Genomic DNA, 16,809 nt, shown 5'->3' on the forward strand with positions numbered 1-16,809 from the left:
TGGCCACATACTTGGCATTGAGGTTGTGGTTGTTGATAAAAAGACTTGCCACCTCTAAAAGGTCGACCTCCACCTCTCCCCATTTCTCTCATCGGATTGCCTCTCACAGTATTTGACATAGAAAGAAAAGAACTTTGAGCAAAATTAGCTTGTATAAGAACATTATCTGATTTTCTGAACTTATTCATCATGAATTAATACTAGAGTTTGTACTTCACAAAGACTATACATTTTAGGTTTTGCATTGATTGTGATTAAAAGACTTTGATAGTCTTCATTTAAACCCTTAAGAATAGCTTTTACATGTTTCTCTGTCGAAAGAGGGTAATCTACGGCTGCCAAAGAATCTACAAGGCTTTTAATTTTTAAGATATAATCTTGAGCAGACATACCATGTTTCTTGACCAATTTGAGTTGTGCTTTGAGTTGTTTAACCTTACATTTGATGGATTTCTCGAAATATTCTTCAATCTTTTCCCAAATTTCATAAGTAAAGATGCACCCAACCATTTTACTTTTTGAAATCAGAATCCATAGATGCGAGCATCCATGAGCCGAGATTATAGTCGTCATGCCTCCATTGTTTGAATTGTTGAGATTCAATCCCAACTTGCTAATTTGCCGTGAAATTAAATTGAGGAGGAATTCGTGTTGGATGGAGATGATCTTCAAGATCTTGTCCTCGAATTGTAAAGAGAACTTGTTGTTACCAAGTCTTGTGATTATTCTCACCAAATTTGTCACTAATCAGGTGAAAAGGTTTCTAATGGAAGAAATTTGGGAAAAAATTGTTGATAAAAAAAGAGGAGAGAAGAGTGTTGTTGGAATTGAAATTGGCAGAATCTTTATTGGGAGAAGCCATGGATTAAACACCTGTGGCTCTTGATACCATGAAAAAAATTTTGCAGCAGTTGCTTGATCGTAGAAGAATAAAAAGAAAGAAGGGGAAATCGAAAAACTAAAGAATAGAAAATATTGAATTTAGTTTCACTAAAACAAATGAGTCATCCTCTCAATAAAATTTTCTCTCTCTACTTATATAATCCTCTTAAAACTAAAACTAATTCTCTAATTATCATAATTAATCATCCTTAATCTCAACACAAGATAGATTCAATATTTTTTTAGATCTAAGTCCAAATCTAATTAAAGCTGGTTAGGCCAGCCACCCATAAACACCCACTTGGGTATGGAATTGGCATTAGAATTAAAACTTACCTGATTTTCTAGTTTCAATCTTTTATACCTGAAATGATGAAATTTAATTCTTTTACATGTAAAGAATTGAAAAGTAACTAAAATAAAATTGTATTTCAATTATTTTCAAATAGAAGTCATGTTAATTACACGGTCTGTTCAAAATTATACAAGTCTTGCGAAAAATTGTCCTTTGCCATTGTTAAAATCAATAACTATATTACGCAAAAAATTAATTATCAATTAATTACTGTGTATAAAAAAATATTATCTTACTATAAAAAAGTTTTATTAGTGTAAGTGAATATAAACAAATATATAATATGTATAAATATATATAATTAAATACACAATACCTGATTTTTAGTATGAGTGAATAACTTTGTAAAACGGATTATTGTAATATATATATATATATATATTTCGCTTTTGGAAGAAGAGATAAGATAAGGAATAATATACATAATCTCTTGAATATACCATTAAATATTTCAAAAGTCCACATGCAAATCCCAATCTTTCTAACATAAATAAATATATAATATATATAGGCACCTACGTGCCCTAACCCTTTCTATTGCTTTGCTTACATATCCGTTAAGCTTTTATATGGTTCTTAATTAATTTCTTCCCATTAGAGAAAAGAAGACTTTTGTGTCGTCCCATAAACATTCTTTGCTTCCTTCATCAACCAAAACTTGCACTTCAATATAAATAGATACCCGATAAACTACTTGAACCAATTAGTGAAAAGCTGCATAGTATAACTCATTATTATTCAATCTAACTTAGCTTCCAAAAAAGATCCTTTGAATTATTGAATAACACATCTTCATATCATGGGCGCTCTTGGAACAGTTGTAAGAAATTTCTACACAATAGCAGGGTAAATATGTAAATATATGCATATATATCTCTTTGTTATTCTCATATATCTACCAACTTTCATTATATTTCATTTGTTTAGAATCACTACTTCTAATAAATTGGGTGAAAACTCAAGTGCAGTTGATTTCACGTGAAGTTGGTACCTGAAAGCTGTTAGATGATTTGAATGAATTGACTAAATTTTTATCTAACGATTCTCAAATATCAGTTTCACATAAAGTCGACTTCACCTAAGTTTTTACCAATAAATAGATAGGGCCCAATAAATTAATATGGTAAAGGAAGATTATTATAAAAGAAAATTATTATAGACAAAGCCATATATGTATGGTTTATTTATGATAGAGAGCATATACATATATATGGAATTTTCCATATATATATATATATATATATATATATATATATATATAGTCAATGCTTAGGTTTTTTTTTTGTTCTTTTTTATTTAATTATTTGTATTGTTTAGCTTACAACGATAATCCTTTGCGATACGAAATAATTCCACAAACTTTTGTATATGTAGTTTGATGGTTAAATAATTACATATATAAGTTTTTAATTTTGTTTTTCATTTTTGACAGGCCTGGAGTGATGCTTCTTTATCCCTTGTAAGCTAGTAGCTAGTTGCCAATTCTTAATTAACTTTATGATTTTATGACTAATATATAAATAATATTATTTTTGCTCTACGTTCATATTCATTCCTTTTTATATATAGAAGTTTGAAAGTAGTGCAATAATATTTATTTTTGGGGTGTATCAATATATAATGACATATTTTGTATGAGTAAATATAATATTACAGATACGCATCAATAAGGGCGATTGAGAGTCCTTCAACCTTAGATGATCATCAATGGCTAACTTACTGGGTTTTATACTCCTTCGTCGAACTCTTTGAGCTTTCATGTTATAATATTCTAGCATGGTACGTAGATATATGTATATTATATGATAAGGAGTTTACATAAAAATACATGCATGTACATATACATATGAGTATTAAAAGTAGTGGATTGATAGAATACCATATTCTAACCTTTTCAAAATAATAATTGATTATTTGATCAATTAAAATTGAGGTATTAGAAAATCAAAAATACTATTTGTATATGAAAATCAGTCACTATATATTTATATATAAATACATGTATAATTTAACTTATTTTTAATATGTATTTTTAATTTCAACGTGTATTCATTCTACATTGATAGTTAAATTTAATGTTGATTTTGGTGTAAATTGATAAATACATCTTGATGCTCTAAATACATTAATTTTTTAATGTGCCAACTTATTAAAAGTAATAGTATATAAAATGATGTTATTTCTTTTTCCTTGGCGTCCATGATTAATGTCCATTTTTTACGTACAAATATCATCATTAATTATACCAAAACCAAGTTGAAAAATGAAATACCAAATAGGTTTCTATATGTGGCTAATAATAATTGAACCTTTATTATATTATATAGGTTTCCCATATGGCCATACATGAAGCTTGTGTTTTGCATTTGGCTGGTACTGCCAATGTTCAATGGTGCTGCTTTTATATATGAGAATTATGTGAGGCAATATGTGAAGATAGTAAGCTATGGAAGTTACAAGGATTCAGATCAAGACAAGAGGAAGGACCTTCAAATGTTGAGCATTGATGCAAAAAAATCTGTTGAACGCTACATAGAGAGATATGGTCCTGATGCATTTGAGAAAGTTGTCAAAGCTGTATGCTATCAACAACTCTAATTAAGTACATATGTTTGCTTCATTATAAAGCTTATCTATATTTCATCTTTTAATAATATTTTCCTCATTTCTTTATTCGAATTTGCAGGCTGAGAAAGAAGCGTGGAGGCACTGAAGATTGATTTAACCAAGTTGATATCTTATTAGGATTTTATAAACGTTGTGTAATCATTGCTTTTGTTGCATGTGTTATTATGCACAAAAATATTATGTAATCCTTAATTATACTTTGTTTAAATTGCAACAATCTTGAGGTTGATACTTTAAATTATATTATATATAGCTTCCACAATACTATACTTTTCACGATAGAATATATTATGATTGGTATAAAATAAAGATAACAAATTAAAAATAAAGGTAAACATAAAAATGAGACGAACCAACATGGAATTCGCAAAATAAGATAAATTGTTGTCTTTGCAATAAAAGCTAACATGAAGGAATAATACTTTGAATGAAGATGACTATCTAAATATAGAACTGATAAATAATGTTTCATTGGATATACTATAATGAAAAAAAAAATAGGAAAAAGAAAAAGAACCTGATACCATAAAATGTTGAATTAGCTAGGCCTAAAACCTATGCATTTTGTTAAGTCTCCTCCGAAGTTCAAGATCTCTATCACAGTCAGTTGTCGCAGTATTTGGAATGGCAGAAGAATTCATTGTTCTTGTGTAGTTCTGATCCATGTTCTGAGAGGGTCTTAGAATGGAATTAGCACCAATATGACTTGCAGGGTTCAGATTCTGAGTTTGATTCTGTCCTGAGTATATTGCACCACTCAATTGGGAACCAAGTTCAACAGCTCCTGCATTTCTTTGCAACCCTGCACTTGAGCTTCCTCCGGTCGAACCAATCATGCGGCCAAATGGGTTTCCTTGCACTGCTATATTTTGTAACTTGTTAGGCCTTATAAGATCAATGAAATTAGAAGCTGGTCTTTTCCTGGTGTTTGTGTATGAATGATGATTATGGTCATTGGTAGTAGTCATGATACCATTCGGATTCACTCTGTCAGTGACCTGAGGTATGTTTATAAATCCACTATTTACTGCAGAGTGTGGTGATTTGTTAAGGGGAGTAACTGGAATATATGGAGGTTGAGCAACCATTGGTGGTGGACAAGGATTAGGAGGATACCGAAATTCTGCTGAATGGTTCCCGGCCGGTGTAGTGAAATTGTTTCCCCGTGTATCTTGAGGAAAGCTTCTAGTAGCAGAGGTCCCTGGAAGCCTTTCTGTTGGACCTAACAACCATGGTGGGAAAATTGTAAAAGTAGCACTTTGCCTCTGAAACAACGATGTTTTTGCCGGTTCTTCAACACCTTGGTGCATTAAAGGAAATTCGGACGCTGAACTCGAAGCATGATGATGGTGCTTATTCCTGTCATTCAGCTCAAGTTGGGGTAAAGGAGTATGCTGAGGAGATGGTAATACTTGAGACTTAAAGCTGATGTGTGATTTTGGTTTGGCACCAGACGTAGATTGCCACTGCAAATTAGAACTAGCAATATTTTTGTTGAGTCCAGGGTTTCCTTGTTGGCATACATGATTACTTTGAAGAAATCCAGAGCCTGTACCAGTCATCAAAACAGTGCCTTGTAATGATGGGTTACTTTGAATTAACACATTCTCAGGTGGTGTTTGTGATGAATGTGAACCAGAAGCCCGATCCAGCTTAGAGCATCTTCCCAATAAAGAATTGTCCGTAGCAGCATGATGCTCAGGATAATGCCTCCTTCTGGATTCTTCACCTCTCACAAATGTTTGTTTCTCTTTGTTGCTCCCACCAATTAGAACATCTTTGCCCATCAATCTCATTGTTGGTTGGCGGGAAGGTCCAGAACTCGGTGGAATAGGTCCTGAACTTTCTTTTGGATAAATCATTCCATTTCCCATGTAGTTAGGCGCCTTGTCGCGTTCGACGGGATAGGATCTGGCAAGATTCAAACCCGAATCAAGCAGCTGAACAAAGTGACCGGAACTCCAACTATCAGAATTTTGCTGGAAGATGTTTGTTCGGCTACTTCCATGTAACTCTGTAACACCTAACCTGGCTGGGTAATGTGGAAATGGATTTAGCCTATCTTGAACCGTCTTCTGAACCACATTCCTCGCACCAATGCTTGAATGTTGTTGGCTATTTTGATGAGAAGTTTCCTTCATAGGTGCATTAAAGTAACCTTTTAATATGCATGATTTATCCGGTTGTTGATTCATCACTGCTTTTCCGCTGATGGAATTGGAACTGAAATTGATCAGCTCACCGTGAGAATTGAGTGGCAAACCAATAAAGTTCTGGTCCATGAGATTTTCTCTTGCATTTGCTTTTCCCTGGCCAAGAAACTGGTTCGAGTTATCAGACATATCTGCATTAAAGATGCTAAACGATGGTCTGCTACTTAAAGCTTTGCCATTATTACCATTGTCGCCATAATTATGCGGTTGAAATTCAGGCCTCTCATTTGCTTTGTTAAACGAAGTAGAATACGAGGATGAAGGCCCCAAAAATGTCCTTGTATTTGAATTCGAGTTAGAGTTCAAGTTCGTAGTGGCGGGTTTAATAGTCCTATCCTCCATATGATCCACGAATTTTCTAGTGGAAATGAAAGCTTCAGATTCAGGCACTTGCGTATTTACACCAGAAACCTGTCCTGTTTGAACTGCAGGAAGAGATCTAGGAGCGTCAGCATATGGAGAACAATGCAGTGGAGTTGTGTTGCCTCTATCAGACTTGTCATGGAATGCCACGTTGGATGGTGATGATTGACCCTTCTCTGAAATGTGCTTTGATTTCTCTTGATTGGTACATGGCTGCAAGAAATTCTGTGCTGCAACTTGACCAAGAGCATTGCAAAACTGTTTACTTTCAGCAATAGGGCAAACCTCCTTGCCTTTGTCTTTGTTAATGGCATTATTGTCAACATTTTTTTTGGCCTCCAAATTCCGAGTTGCCTCAGCCTCACCTTCAGAGCAATGCTCATTTGCAAATGAAGACTCTGATGCATCCGAAGCCAAGTTAGTAGCAGTTTCATCAAATGAGCTTCTATCTTTTGGGCCAAGTGTATAATCCTTACCAGAGAATCTCACATGCTTGTCTGAAGTTGGCACTTGCATATCACAGTGGCTTTCTTCTTCGGTACCTTCTTGAACATTGCAACCACCACTTGAAGTATTTCGAGAGATATGTTTGTGATTCTTCAGTATGCCACGAATGGGAGACACTGCTTTTTGTAGCTTTTCAACTGAGTCACAACTTACTTGTTCCTTCTTTTCTTCTGGTAATATCTTCAAATCCAATTTCTTTTCATGGGTAAGAGAAGCATCAATGACATCAACTTCAACATCTACTCCTTTTTGTTTTGTGGATCTTGTTGCTGACCTTTGCACCTTGCTCTTAGATGCATCTTCCTGAGACTCGAAGAAAACTAACTTAAACAATAACCATAACAACAATAATTGCATAATATATATTAACAACTGAATAATGCAGAAAAATGATGTGATAGCTAGCTAGTGAAGGTCTCTCAACTCTAACAAGAATTGCAAACGGATGGAAAAGGAGAGGAAAAGCTTAGGTGACTCAATGGAACTAAATTTTATATAACGAATAGGACTTAAAAAAGAAAATACTCTAAGCAAAAGGTTTGTCGGGGAAGACTTGTGAGCATGCTTTGATAGAAATTTTAGTCATTCTCCTGTATTTTATTTATTTTGTCATGTAAGTTGTAGAAAGTATTTGTTTGGAAAGGTAATTTTAAATTTATATATATATAAGTTACAAGAATTTTATATTTAAAATAGTGTTCAAACTTAAAAACTAGATGATAAATAACTCATAGGATACTATAGAAATAGATTTGTGCAACAAATTAAACAACTAATTACCACCACCTTTTAGATGAGTAAAGTACAGGCCCTAAGACACATTTTGTTATTCATCTACTTCCCATCTTTCTTTGAAATATAAACTCTCCTGTCCTATTCTAGCAATTCGATCTTCTCATTATTATTATTTTGTTCTTTGAAGATCAAAATATTCTTTATTTACCAAAACTTATATAAATGAATTTCTATATAAAAAAGAACGTGACTAATAATAGTATACTAAGAGAATATATATTACTAACTATAATTTGTCATAATTATTTAAAAAAACGTATTTTATCTGCAATTGATTTTATAATATTCATATATAATATTTTTAGTAAAATAAGGGAATAAGAATAGTTCAGTTTAACATATATATCAATTTTTTTCTGAAAAATAATCATCATATAGTTGTTGTTGTTAATATTTATTCTTTTACATAAAATTCAAAAGAAAATCATATTATTATTATTATTATTATTCATTTTTTATTTTATAAATATTTCAATAACATATATAACTATTACTTAATTAAGGATAGCTTTTTTTTCTAGGAAGTAAAATAATGAACATGTAAAGATTGAATTCTACTATTCTAGTTTGTTTTTATTTTTCTTATTTGATACGGGAGTATCGGACGGAGTAGGTTTTAAAAATACAAGAAAGCAAAGTGTAATTAAAATGTGTGTCAAGAGAGAGGGGATATATATTTTACTTTTGGGAGAGGATAGAGACCTCTCTATAAGAAATAATAATGAAGTATTTATATATTTAATCAATAAAGAGATAGTTTTGCTGATTTTACTGATGAAAGAGAATTGATTAATTAATTTTATAAATATAAACAAAAATAAAGAAATAAATAATAATAGATGTAATAATACTAATATAATAACACGTAAATATATATACGTTATAAGACAATTTTTCTTGTCGAGAAAAAGAAATTTAATATATTTTTTGTTTAGACAATTATAATATCTAAAATATTTTAACTCATTACGACGATACATAATGAGAACTAAAATATTTTATTTAACTTTCTCATCATTTAGATGTTATAACCTTTTTATTTATTTAATTAAGTAATATACATCTCTATTAGTATTTTAATTAACGCATATTAAAACCAAAGGATATATCAGATCTCTCTTTATTTAAGTATTATTTCTTCATTATTGGAGTTAATTGTTATCATTATTCTCTTTTCTTGAAAAAACTGATAACCCGGACTAGTTAACCTCTTTTTTTTTTTTTAATGTCCCGAAGCGTTTTTTTTTTTTTCAAAATAAAATATGAAAGATTTACCCTAAAAGACAATTTGTACTAGCTTCAATCTTATCAACTTTTTATGTTTATAGGAGTATATATGTATCATGTATGCACCTACAAACATGAAAATAAAACAATCATGATAAAGTCATTCTGAATTTCATAAATTACAATTATTAAATATAAAGTGAAAACTCAGGTGCAGTCGACTTCACATGAAGTTGATACCTGAGAACCGTTAGATGATTTAACTGATTTGGCTAAATTTTCATCTAATAACTCTAAAATATCAACTTCATGTAAATCGACTTCCCCTGAATTTTCACCTAAATATAAACTTTTCCCATCGATGCTTAGTTAAAGTTTTAGAATAAAGGAATTCGTCAATATTAGAAAAAGTTTCCAACTATAAATTAACCCAAAAACAAAAAATTGAAAAGAGAAAGGTATCTTTTAAAGAAACGGAGCAAAAGCAATTCCTTAACAAACAAATTACTGGGATATTAAAGCAATACTAAAGAATTTTACTAAACATCCATTGAAAAAGGCCTACTAAAGAGAGAGGATCATAGGGTAAATGCATGAATAGGATGCATAAAGAATACTTTAGCCCGTGAAAAATTTGAGGCCTTTTATCTACGAAACACTACATACATATCATGCACTACCTCTATATAGAAACTGTGTAATAATAATGATTCCTATTTCCTAGCCAAATCGAAACAAAAACATTATAATCATCATCAGACAAAGTTGGAATATAAAGCATTAAGGGAGATTAGCCTAGTGACATCCAGAAAACTAAGATTTGAGTAGAGACATTCTCCTAACGTAAGACCAGTAATAATATATATATTTTTTCCCTTTTAAAGGCATGCTCAAAAGTAGGAGTTCATTTGACATTGGTTAAATTATGGATGAAAAAAATGGGAATATATAATGAATTAAACATTATCAAAGTTGGTGTTTAAATAGTCACCAAAATTTTGACTATGTACTTAACACTCTTGTTGAACCAATAAAACCTATCCATGGAATTTCACAATTTTAATGTGATTAAATTGATTTTGGAGTACGGTCCGCTCTAGGAAAAAAAGATACCACTAACCAACATCTACAATATTGTGTGCAACCTTCACAATCAGCTCCTTAAAGTTATATATTTGACAACTTTTACTCATTGGTTTGGTTGCATCTAAAAAACAACGCTAGTTTAAAATAAAATGGTTACTATAAGTAACCAATAACTTTTTTGAATAACATGAACAACTATTAATTAAATTAAAATACACTATATTTTTAAATTATTTATCTAAATCTTAATATTAAAATAATCATCTATACACCTAGTGAAATAAACATCTGATATATCTATTGTTTATATTATTTAGTATTTTCATTGTCTACCTATACTTTTTCAAAGGAAAAATATAGATAACTAACAACATTTTTCAATAATGTGTGAATAATGTGAATTAATAGAATTAAAAGAATAAATTAATCTTAAATTTAATTAATAACATTAAATTAGGATATAGTATATTTTTATTTGATTAGTGGTTATTCATGTTATTCAAAATGATCATTGTTTATCTACCACTCCCACTTTTTCAAAATAAAATTCACAAAATACAAACTAACTTCCTTTTGACTAAGCGACACATATACTATAAGAGCAAATTAACCCACCATAGACTAAAACAGTTTCAGAATAAAATCAGACAAGTTTCTCATTCACGTATTATTATCACACATAACACCAAATTAGAATCATTATATACATAAAAGTGTAGATATATCCAACACTAGCATCAGTACCTCCCTCACGAGTGCATAAAATAATACACTTTAGAGTAGAACTCCACCTCCATAATGATCTAATATCACTCCACTAAGACTATAACCAAAATCCACCCAACTATAAGGAGAATTACTAGCCATTAACTCATTTTGTTTGAGATAGTGCACTTACTAATTTATGATTCACCTTTGAAATTATACAAGTTTTTATTTCAACAGTGTCTAAATGTTGAAGTCGTATAAATCATCAATACAGTTCAGTATATATCCCAAACGAAATGGATATGATCTCCCAATTCCTAATATGCCCCAAACAAATTCAAGCACCTAATAAGTTGTATGTTAACCTCTATCTGCTAGAGTTAGGTCAGAAAAGCAAGGCCAGCCATAAGATAATGAAATTATATGAATGTTTATCTATATATATACACCATGCCCATGATGATGGCCCCATGTATGATAATTACTCTTTTCAAATTATTTGCTAATAGTGACGGGGCAGAAAGAACCCATCATCATCAGACTCAGTTACCTTCTTCCACCTCTTAACACATGACCCATGAGTGGCCCCTTCTATATAGCTATCATATATACCTGTCCTTCCTAAACAACTTCCAGCTGGATCAACATCCCAGCACCACACCATCAGCCCCCCTTCTCTTTTCCATTTTCTTCTGAATTCTTTCTACCTATTAAGACCTTTACCTCATATATATACATTGTATTTCTTAATTACTTTTGTATGGCATGCCAAATTCTCTATTTCATATATCAAATTCTCTCTATTTAATAACAAATTACGTACTCCGAACTAAATGCATGTCCTTTAATTTCCCGTGTACCCAACTCTCTAATAAGAAATAACCATGTTTTATCTTGAATATTGTTTTTCTTTTCCTGAATTTTAGTTCAGACATAAACTCACACTATGATAGTCATCAATCCAATTTAATCTTCCACATATAACAAAAGTGATGCTATCTCTGTTATCTAGAGCTTCTGTTACTAAGAGACAAGCAACACATACAACACCAAGAAGCTAAGATATAATTTAAAGCTAATATTTTATGTTTTAAATTCCATTAATCGCATAGTTGGTTGCCTCCGATCCATTAAGCTCAAATTAAAATCAAGGAACTAGCATGCATAATAACGATAAAATCCTATTATTTCATGTAATGTAAACCATATATATGTACATACACGTAGCGTACCTTCGTTGCAGCGAACTCGTCGTTGAACAAATTCTTCTTATTCTTCCTTTTCTTTTTCTTCGGCTTCTTCATTTTCACCATCTTACTCTTAGTGCTCAGAGGTACAAGGCAAACGCGCTTTTGAACCTTGCTTTTCTTCTTCACCATTATCTTCTTCTTTTTCTTCTTTGGGTTCTTCTTTGTATTCTTCTTTCTCTTACCTGCGCCACGTTCCATGTTATCTTCTTCTTCATCTACTGTAGCATCCACCGGTGCGTCACAGTTTCCAGTGTCGATTTGCGGCGCCACGTTGAGAATCTCAGTGAGGGAACGCTTCTTTTGCGTTTTAGGCTTGAGATTCGACCCCAGCTTCTTCCTTATCTGCCACCGCTCTTCCCTCATCGCTTGCGCGAGGCAACCGTCGATGTGCGCGTTCGCCGCAGTCACCGTCGCCGCCTTGAAAACCCTACAAACGGGACAAACCATCTCCAATTTCTCCTCCTCCTCCTCCGGTGAAGACAACAAATCCTCCGACACGGAATTCGTTTTTCCTCCTTCCGATCTCATTGATTGGCTGCCGCCACCAGTGGTTCCTTTGGATCTCAGCTCCTCGAGCCGCCGTGAAAGCCACCGGAACTTCTCGACCGTGACGGATACGTCCTCTCCGAACGGCCAGAACTTCATCTCCGTCTCGATTTCGGGTCGCTCATTCTCCAGCTCCTCCTCTTCCTCCTCCTCCATTAGATTCTCTTCTTGCTCTAGCTTTTCCTCTTCGTCTTCAACATTGAAAATCTCGGCGATGTAGCGCTTCTTCTTTGGCGCTTTTGACTTTGACTTCAATTTCGACATCTTCATCTGTCGCCGCCGCCGATCCTTCCTCAGGCATCCGTCCATGTGCACGTTCACCGCCGTCAGAGTCGCCGCTTTGAAATCGCCGCACACCGGGCAAACCATCTCCAATTTCTCCTCCTCTTCCTCATCCAACTTCTCCGATTCTCTCTCGCCGTCGTCTCCTTGACATGCCGTCTCCACCACCGCCGGATTCTCCAATTTCTCCACCTCCTCCTCCTCCGGCAAATTTTCCGATTTCTCCGATTCCCTCTTGCCGTTGTCGCCATGAGATACCGCGTCATCCACCGCCTGAATCTCCAATTTCTCCGCCTCTCCTTCTTCCTCCTGCGACGGTGACTTTTCTGAGCTTTTCGATTCTCTCGAAGCTGCAGCATCGGACGGAGGATTTTCATTTTCCTGTTCTCCGGAGGCGATGCGGTTGGATCTGAGCTCAGAGTCGTCGTAGTGGTCAGTGGTCCAGTTGGGAACAGTCATCGGAGGAAGCCATGAGCGTACTTGGTCTGCGGTTGCGTCGCTGGTCGGGAAGGGCCAGCACTGGAAGACGTCGCGCGACCTCATGATAAAGGCATAGCCCCTGCGAAGCACCGAATCAAAACCCACACAACAAAACCAGAAGAAAGAGACAAGAGTTAGTTACAGTCATAACAGTCACCCTACTCACTCATAAACCCAGCTAAAACCAAAATAAAATAAAACAAAACAAATGAGAAAATAAAAAGGAAGATGAAGCGTAGATAAATGCCTTATTGAGAATGCTCGAGACATGATCCAGTGAGAAAGAGAAAGAGACTATGAAGCTGAAGAAGAAGAAGAAGAAGTGGTGGTGATAGAAGATCAGAAGAAAAAGACATGAAGGAAGAGAGAGAGAAATGGTTTTGGATTAGAGAGAGAGAGCTAGCTGCCGCTGTGTGAGTAAAGTCGTCAAGTAATGCGAATATTTCAACTGTACAACTAATTTCATATTTATACATTTAACTTAATTATTTAATAAAATTATTCCACCGGGATTAGAAAATAATAATATATTACTTTATACCACAAATTATTTCTCTGCAGAAAAATATTACTTTCTTACACATAATATATGTATTAATAACAGTCATAATATGCTGTATAATAATTATATTTTTATTAATTAAAAATTATTTTATAATATTAGTTTTTAATTACTTCTAATTATAGTCAAATTTATCTATAATATGCATTTTAAGTAACTAATAAATAATAACGAATAATGTATTATTTTATTTAACATAATTTTTATAATTTTATATATAATATCTATAAGTATATATTTATTATATTTAAAATTATTTATTTATTTCAGTAATAATTAAAAAATACAAAATAAAAATGAATACATTAAAAAAAAGTCATAGTTGCCTTTGATTCTCAATGTCTCAATGACTCCAAACATTTTCGTTTTCTTCGTTGTTCTTTCTCTTTAGACAATAGAAAGGTGAGAAGCAGAAATTCAAAATAGTGTGTTTAAATGAAAGTTTTATTTTTATTTTACTTTTTCTATTATATAATATTGTGTTTGTGCTTATTTCTTAAATAATTTATGGATAAAAAGGACATATATATATATATATATATATATATATATATATATATATATATATATATATATAAAAGAAAGTGTGTGCATTCGGTCGTCACAGAAAGTCACTTCTTTTGTAACTCTCACCAAGCCACAGACATGCACACTTAGTATCTACAGATAGATTTTTTTAAATAGAATAAAATAAATAATTAATATATTTATTGAGTTCAACTTTTTTTGGCTTAATTTTATGCATATATAGTAAAATGTTTTTAAGTAAAAAGAAAAATAAATGTAAAAAGTTAATTATTTTTTTCTCTTATATTTGCAAAGTAATATTTAATTGACTATGTTACGTCTATATTAAAATTAGTCACTAAAATCAGCTATCAATATAAAATACAGATTAAAATATAAATACATATTAAAAATAAATTAAATCACATATGTATTTATACATAAATATATTAGTGGCTAATTTTAGTGGCCAATTTTAATATACAAATATTACTTTTTATATTTAAAAGAGTATAATTTACAATAATAATTTGTAGAAATGAAAATCTAATTAACAATTTGTTTTTCATTAGATTTTTTATCAAGTATGATTATTTTAGCTTTAAAGAATTTATATATTAAGATTTAAATTTTTTATGCAATAATAAGTTTCAAAAGTAATTTATGTGTACTAAAAAACCAAATTAATGAATATTATATATATGTTCATTCATATTTTTTTAATTCAATATTCAATTGTTAAAATAATCAAATTTTTTTACCCGTATTGTCAAATAAATTGGTATTGTTAATTTTTTTTGTATAAACATAATATGATTGAATAAATTTAATTAAAAATTAATTTTTAAATTATACGTTTATGTATTTATATTTGTGTATACACATTGATTTATATTTTTTTTTCAAATAGCCACTAGAATAACAAACAAATAGTTAAGCTTGTTTACATTAGTATAATAAAAAATAATTTTACAAAAAGTCAAATATGTACTTATATAATGTTGCTAATTAGTGGTTATTTTTTTGTATATACTTAATATAATTATTATTTTTATATATAAAATATTTAAAATGTTAAAACATAAACAAATTTCCTTTTAAAGTTCATGATTGTAATTAAGATCTTTCTAGCAAAAAATTAATTTATTTAAGATATAAATTGTGGTTTTCTTTTCTTACAAAGATATACACGCTTATAATTAAATTAGATTGGTATAGTGATTAATTTATTAGTCTGTTTAAATAAATATACATGCTTATAAATTTTTTGGTTTTTAAGTTAAAAGTGAAACTCGAAAACAAAATCTCTATATAAAGATAAAAAAATTATGTCATTTAAATTATAACTCGTTAATATACACGCTTACAAGTTATTACAACTGTATCTTATATTCTGATTGTCATTTATACTTTTTTAGTAAATGAATAAATTTAATTTATGTAAAGATTCTTCCCATTTAATTATAAATAGTTTGAAGATTTTGAAATACTAATTAAGAATGTTGTTGATTACACAAAATAAGCGCAAGATACTTTTCCAAAAATAATATAAATTTAGTCAATACTCGATACAAATGTAATTATTAAGGTCTTTCTCTTCATTACTTTGTATGAAAAAAAATATTTATTTCTTCAATGTAATTAATCCTTTCCTATATAAAATTTTCTCAAATGATAAATAAACTAAGACAAAAAGAATTTCCTATAAAAGAATTAAAAATAGAGAGGGAAAATAAATAAAATAATCAAACAATAATAATAGCGCTTACTAGAAATGCAATAAGATTTTTGTTCTATTTATAAATATTTTTAAATAATTTATATAATAATTAAAAATGTTATGATACTTTACCCAAAAAAATGTTTTAGCATATGATAAATATAAGAGATTTTTAAATAAATAAATAAATTAAATTCATTATTTATTGATATATGTAATTTTAAGACTATTCATTTTTTATATTCTAATATTTTTTATTGTCGCTACAAAATAAAATTTGTACATATATATATTATTTACAGTATAAAGGAAATAAAATAATATAATTTTTTAATTATCTCGTCTACAAACAAAATATTTAAAATATTAACACAAGTTATATGTATATTTATCAAACGAGGAAAAGTAAGAGCATTATTGAAAAATTAGATAAGACGTGGCCTAATCACTAGTTCTTAAGGGAAAAAAAATGTCTCTCTGTTTATCATTAAGATAATAAAAACAACGCTAAAATATCCTTTTTTTATTTCACCGATTAAATAATAATACGTTATGTCCTAAGTTTTAACATTTATCAAACTCGTCAATAATAATACATTTAATGTAACGCTTTTCTTTATTTATAGTTATATATTTTCGTATTTAAAAAGTTCATAATAGTTATATTTTATGTAAACTATATACACCAAAGCATAAGC

General features: G+C 30.7%; 2 protein-coding genes across 4 annotated transcripts; one reads left to right on the forward strand and one right to left on the reverse strand.

The window, feature by feature from the left end:
• Positions 1-1,951: 1,951 nt before the first annotated feature.
• Positions 1,952-4,090, forward strand: LOC130944845 (HVA22-like protein f). Of its 2 annotated transcripts, none has more exons than XM_057873405.1 (5): positions 1,952-2,083; positions 2,670-2,696; positions 2,894-3,016; positions 3,565-3,814; positions 3,924-4,090. In XM_057873405.1, the coding sequence occupies exons 1-5, from the start codon at positions 2,037-2,039 to the stop codon at positions 3,948-3,950; spliced, it is 474 nt and encodes a 157-aa protein (XP_057729388.1). In that variant the 5' UTR covers positions 1,952-2,036; the 3' UTR covers positions 3,951-4,090. The 2 variants fall into 2 exon arrangements, with proteins under 2 accessions (XP_057729388.1, XP_057729398.1); XM_057873415.1 differs by having other exon boundaries at positions 1,958-2,083; positions 3,565-3,839; positions 3,924-4,083.
• Positions 4,091-4,268: 178 nt separating this feature from the next.
• On the reverse strand, positions 4,269-13,748 carry LOC130960858 (uncharacterized). Of its 2 annotated transcripts, XM_057886363.1 has the most exons (4): positions 13,570-13,748; positions 11,997-13,401; positions 6,918-7,251; positions 4,269-6,839 (listed from the first exon to the last, which is right to left on the reverse strand). In XM_057886363.1, exons 1-4 carry the CDS (start codon positions 13,590-13,592, stop codon positions 4,414-4,416), a joined length of 4,188 nt encoding a protein of 1,395 aa, XP_057742346.1. In that variant the 5' UTR covers positions 13,593-13,748; the 3' UTR covers positions 4,269-4,413. The 2 variants fall into 2 exon arrangements, with proteins under 2 accessions (XP_057742346.1, XP_057742338.1); XM_057886355.1 differs by having other exon boundaries at positions 4,269-7,251.
• Positions 13,749-16,809: the final 3,061 nt, after the last annotated feature.

The sequence above is a fragment of the Arachis stenosperma genome, chromosome 1 (assembly GCF_014773155.1).
Source record: "Arachis stenosperma cultivar V10309 chromosome 1, arast.V10309.gnm1.PFL2, whole genome shotgun sequence".
Classification (NCBI taxonomy): Eukaryota; Viridiplantae; Streptophyta; class Magnoliopsida; order Fabales; family Fabaceae; genus Arachis; species Arachis stenosperma.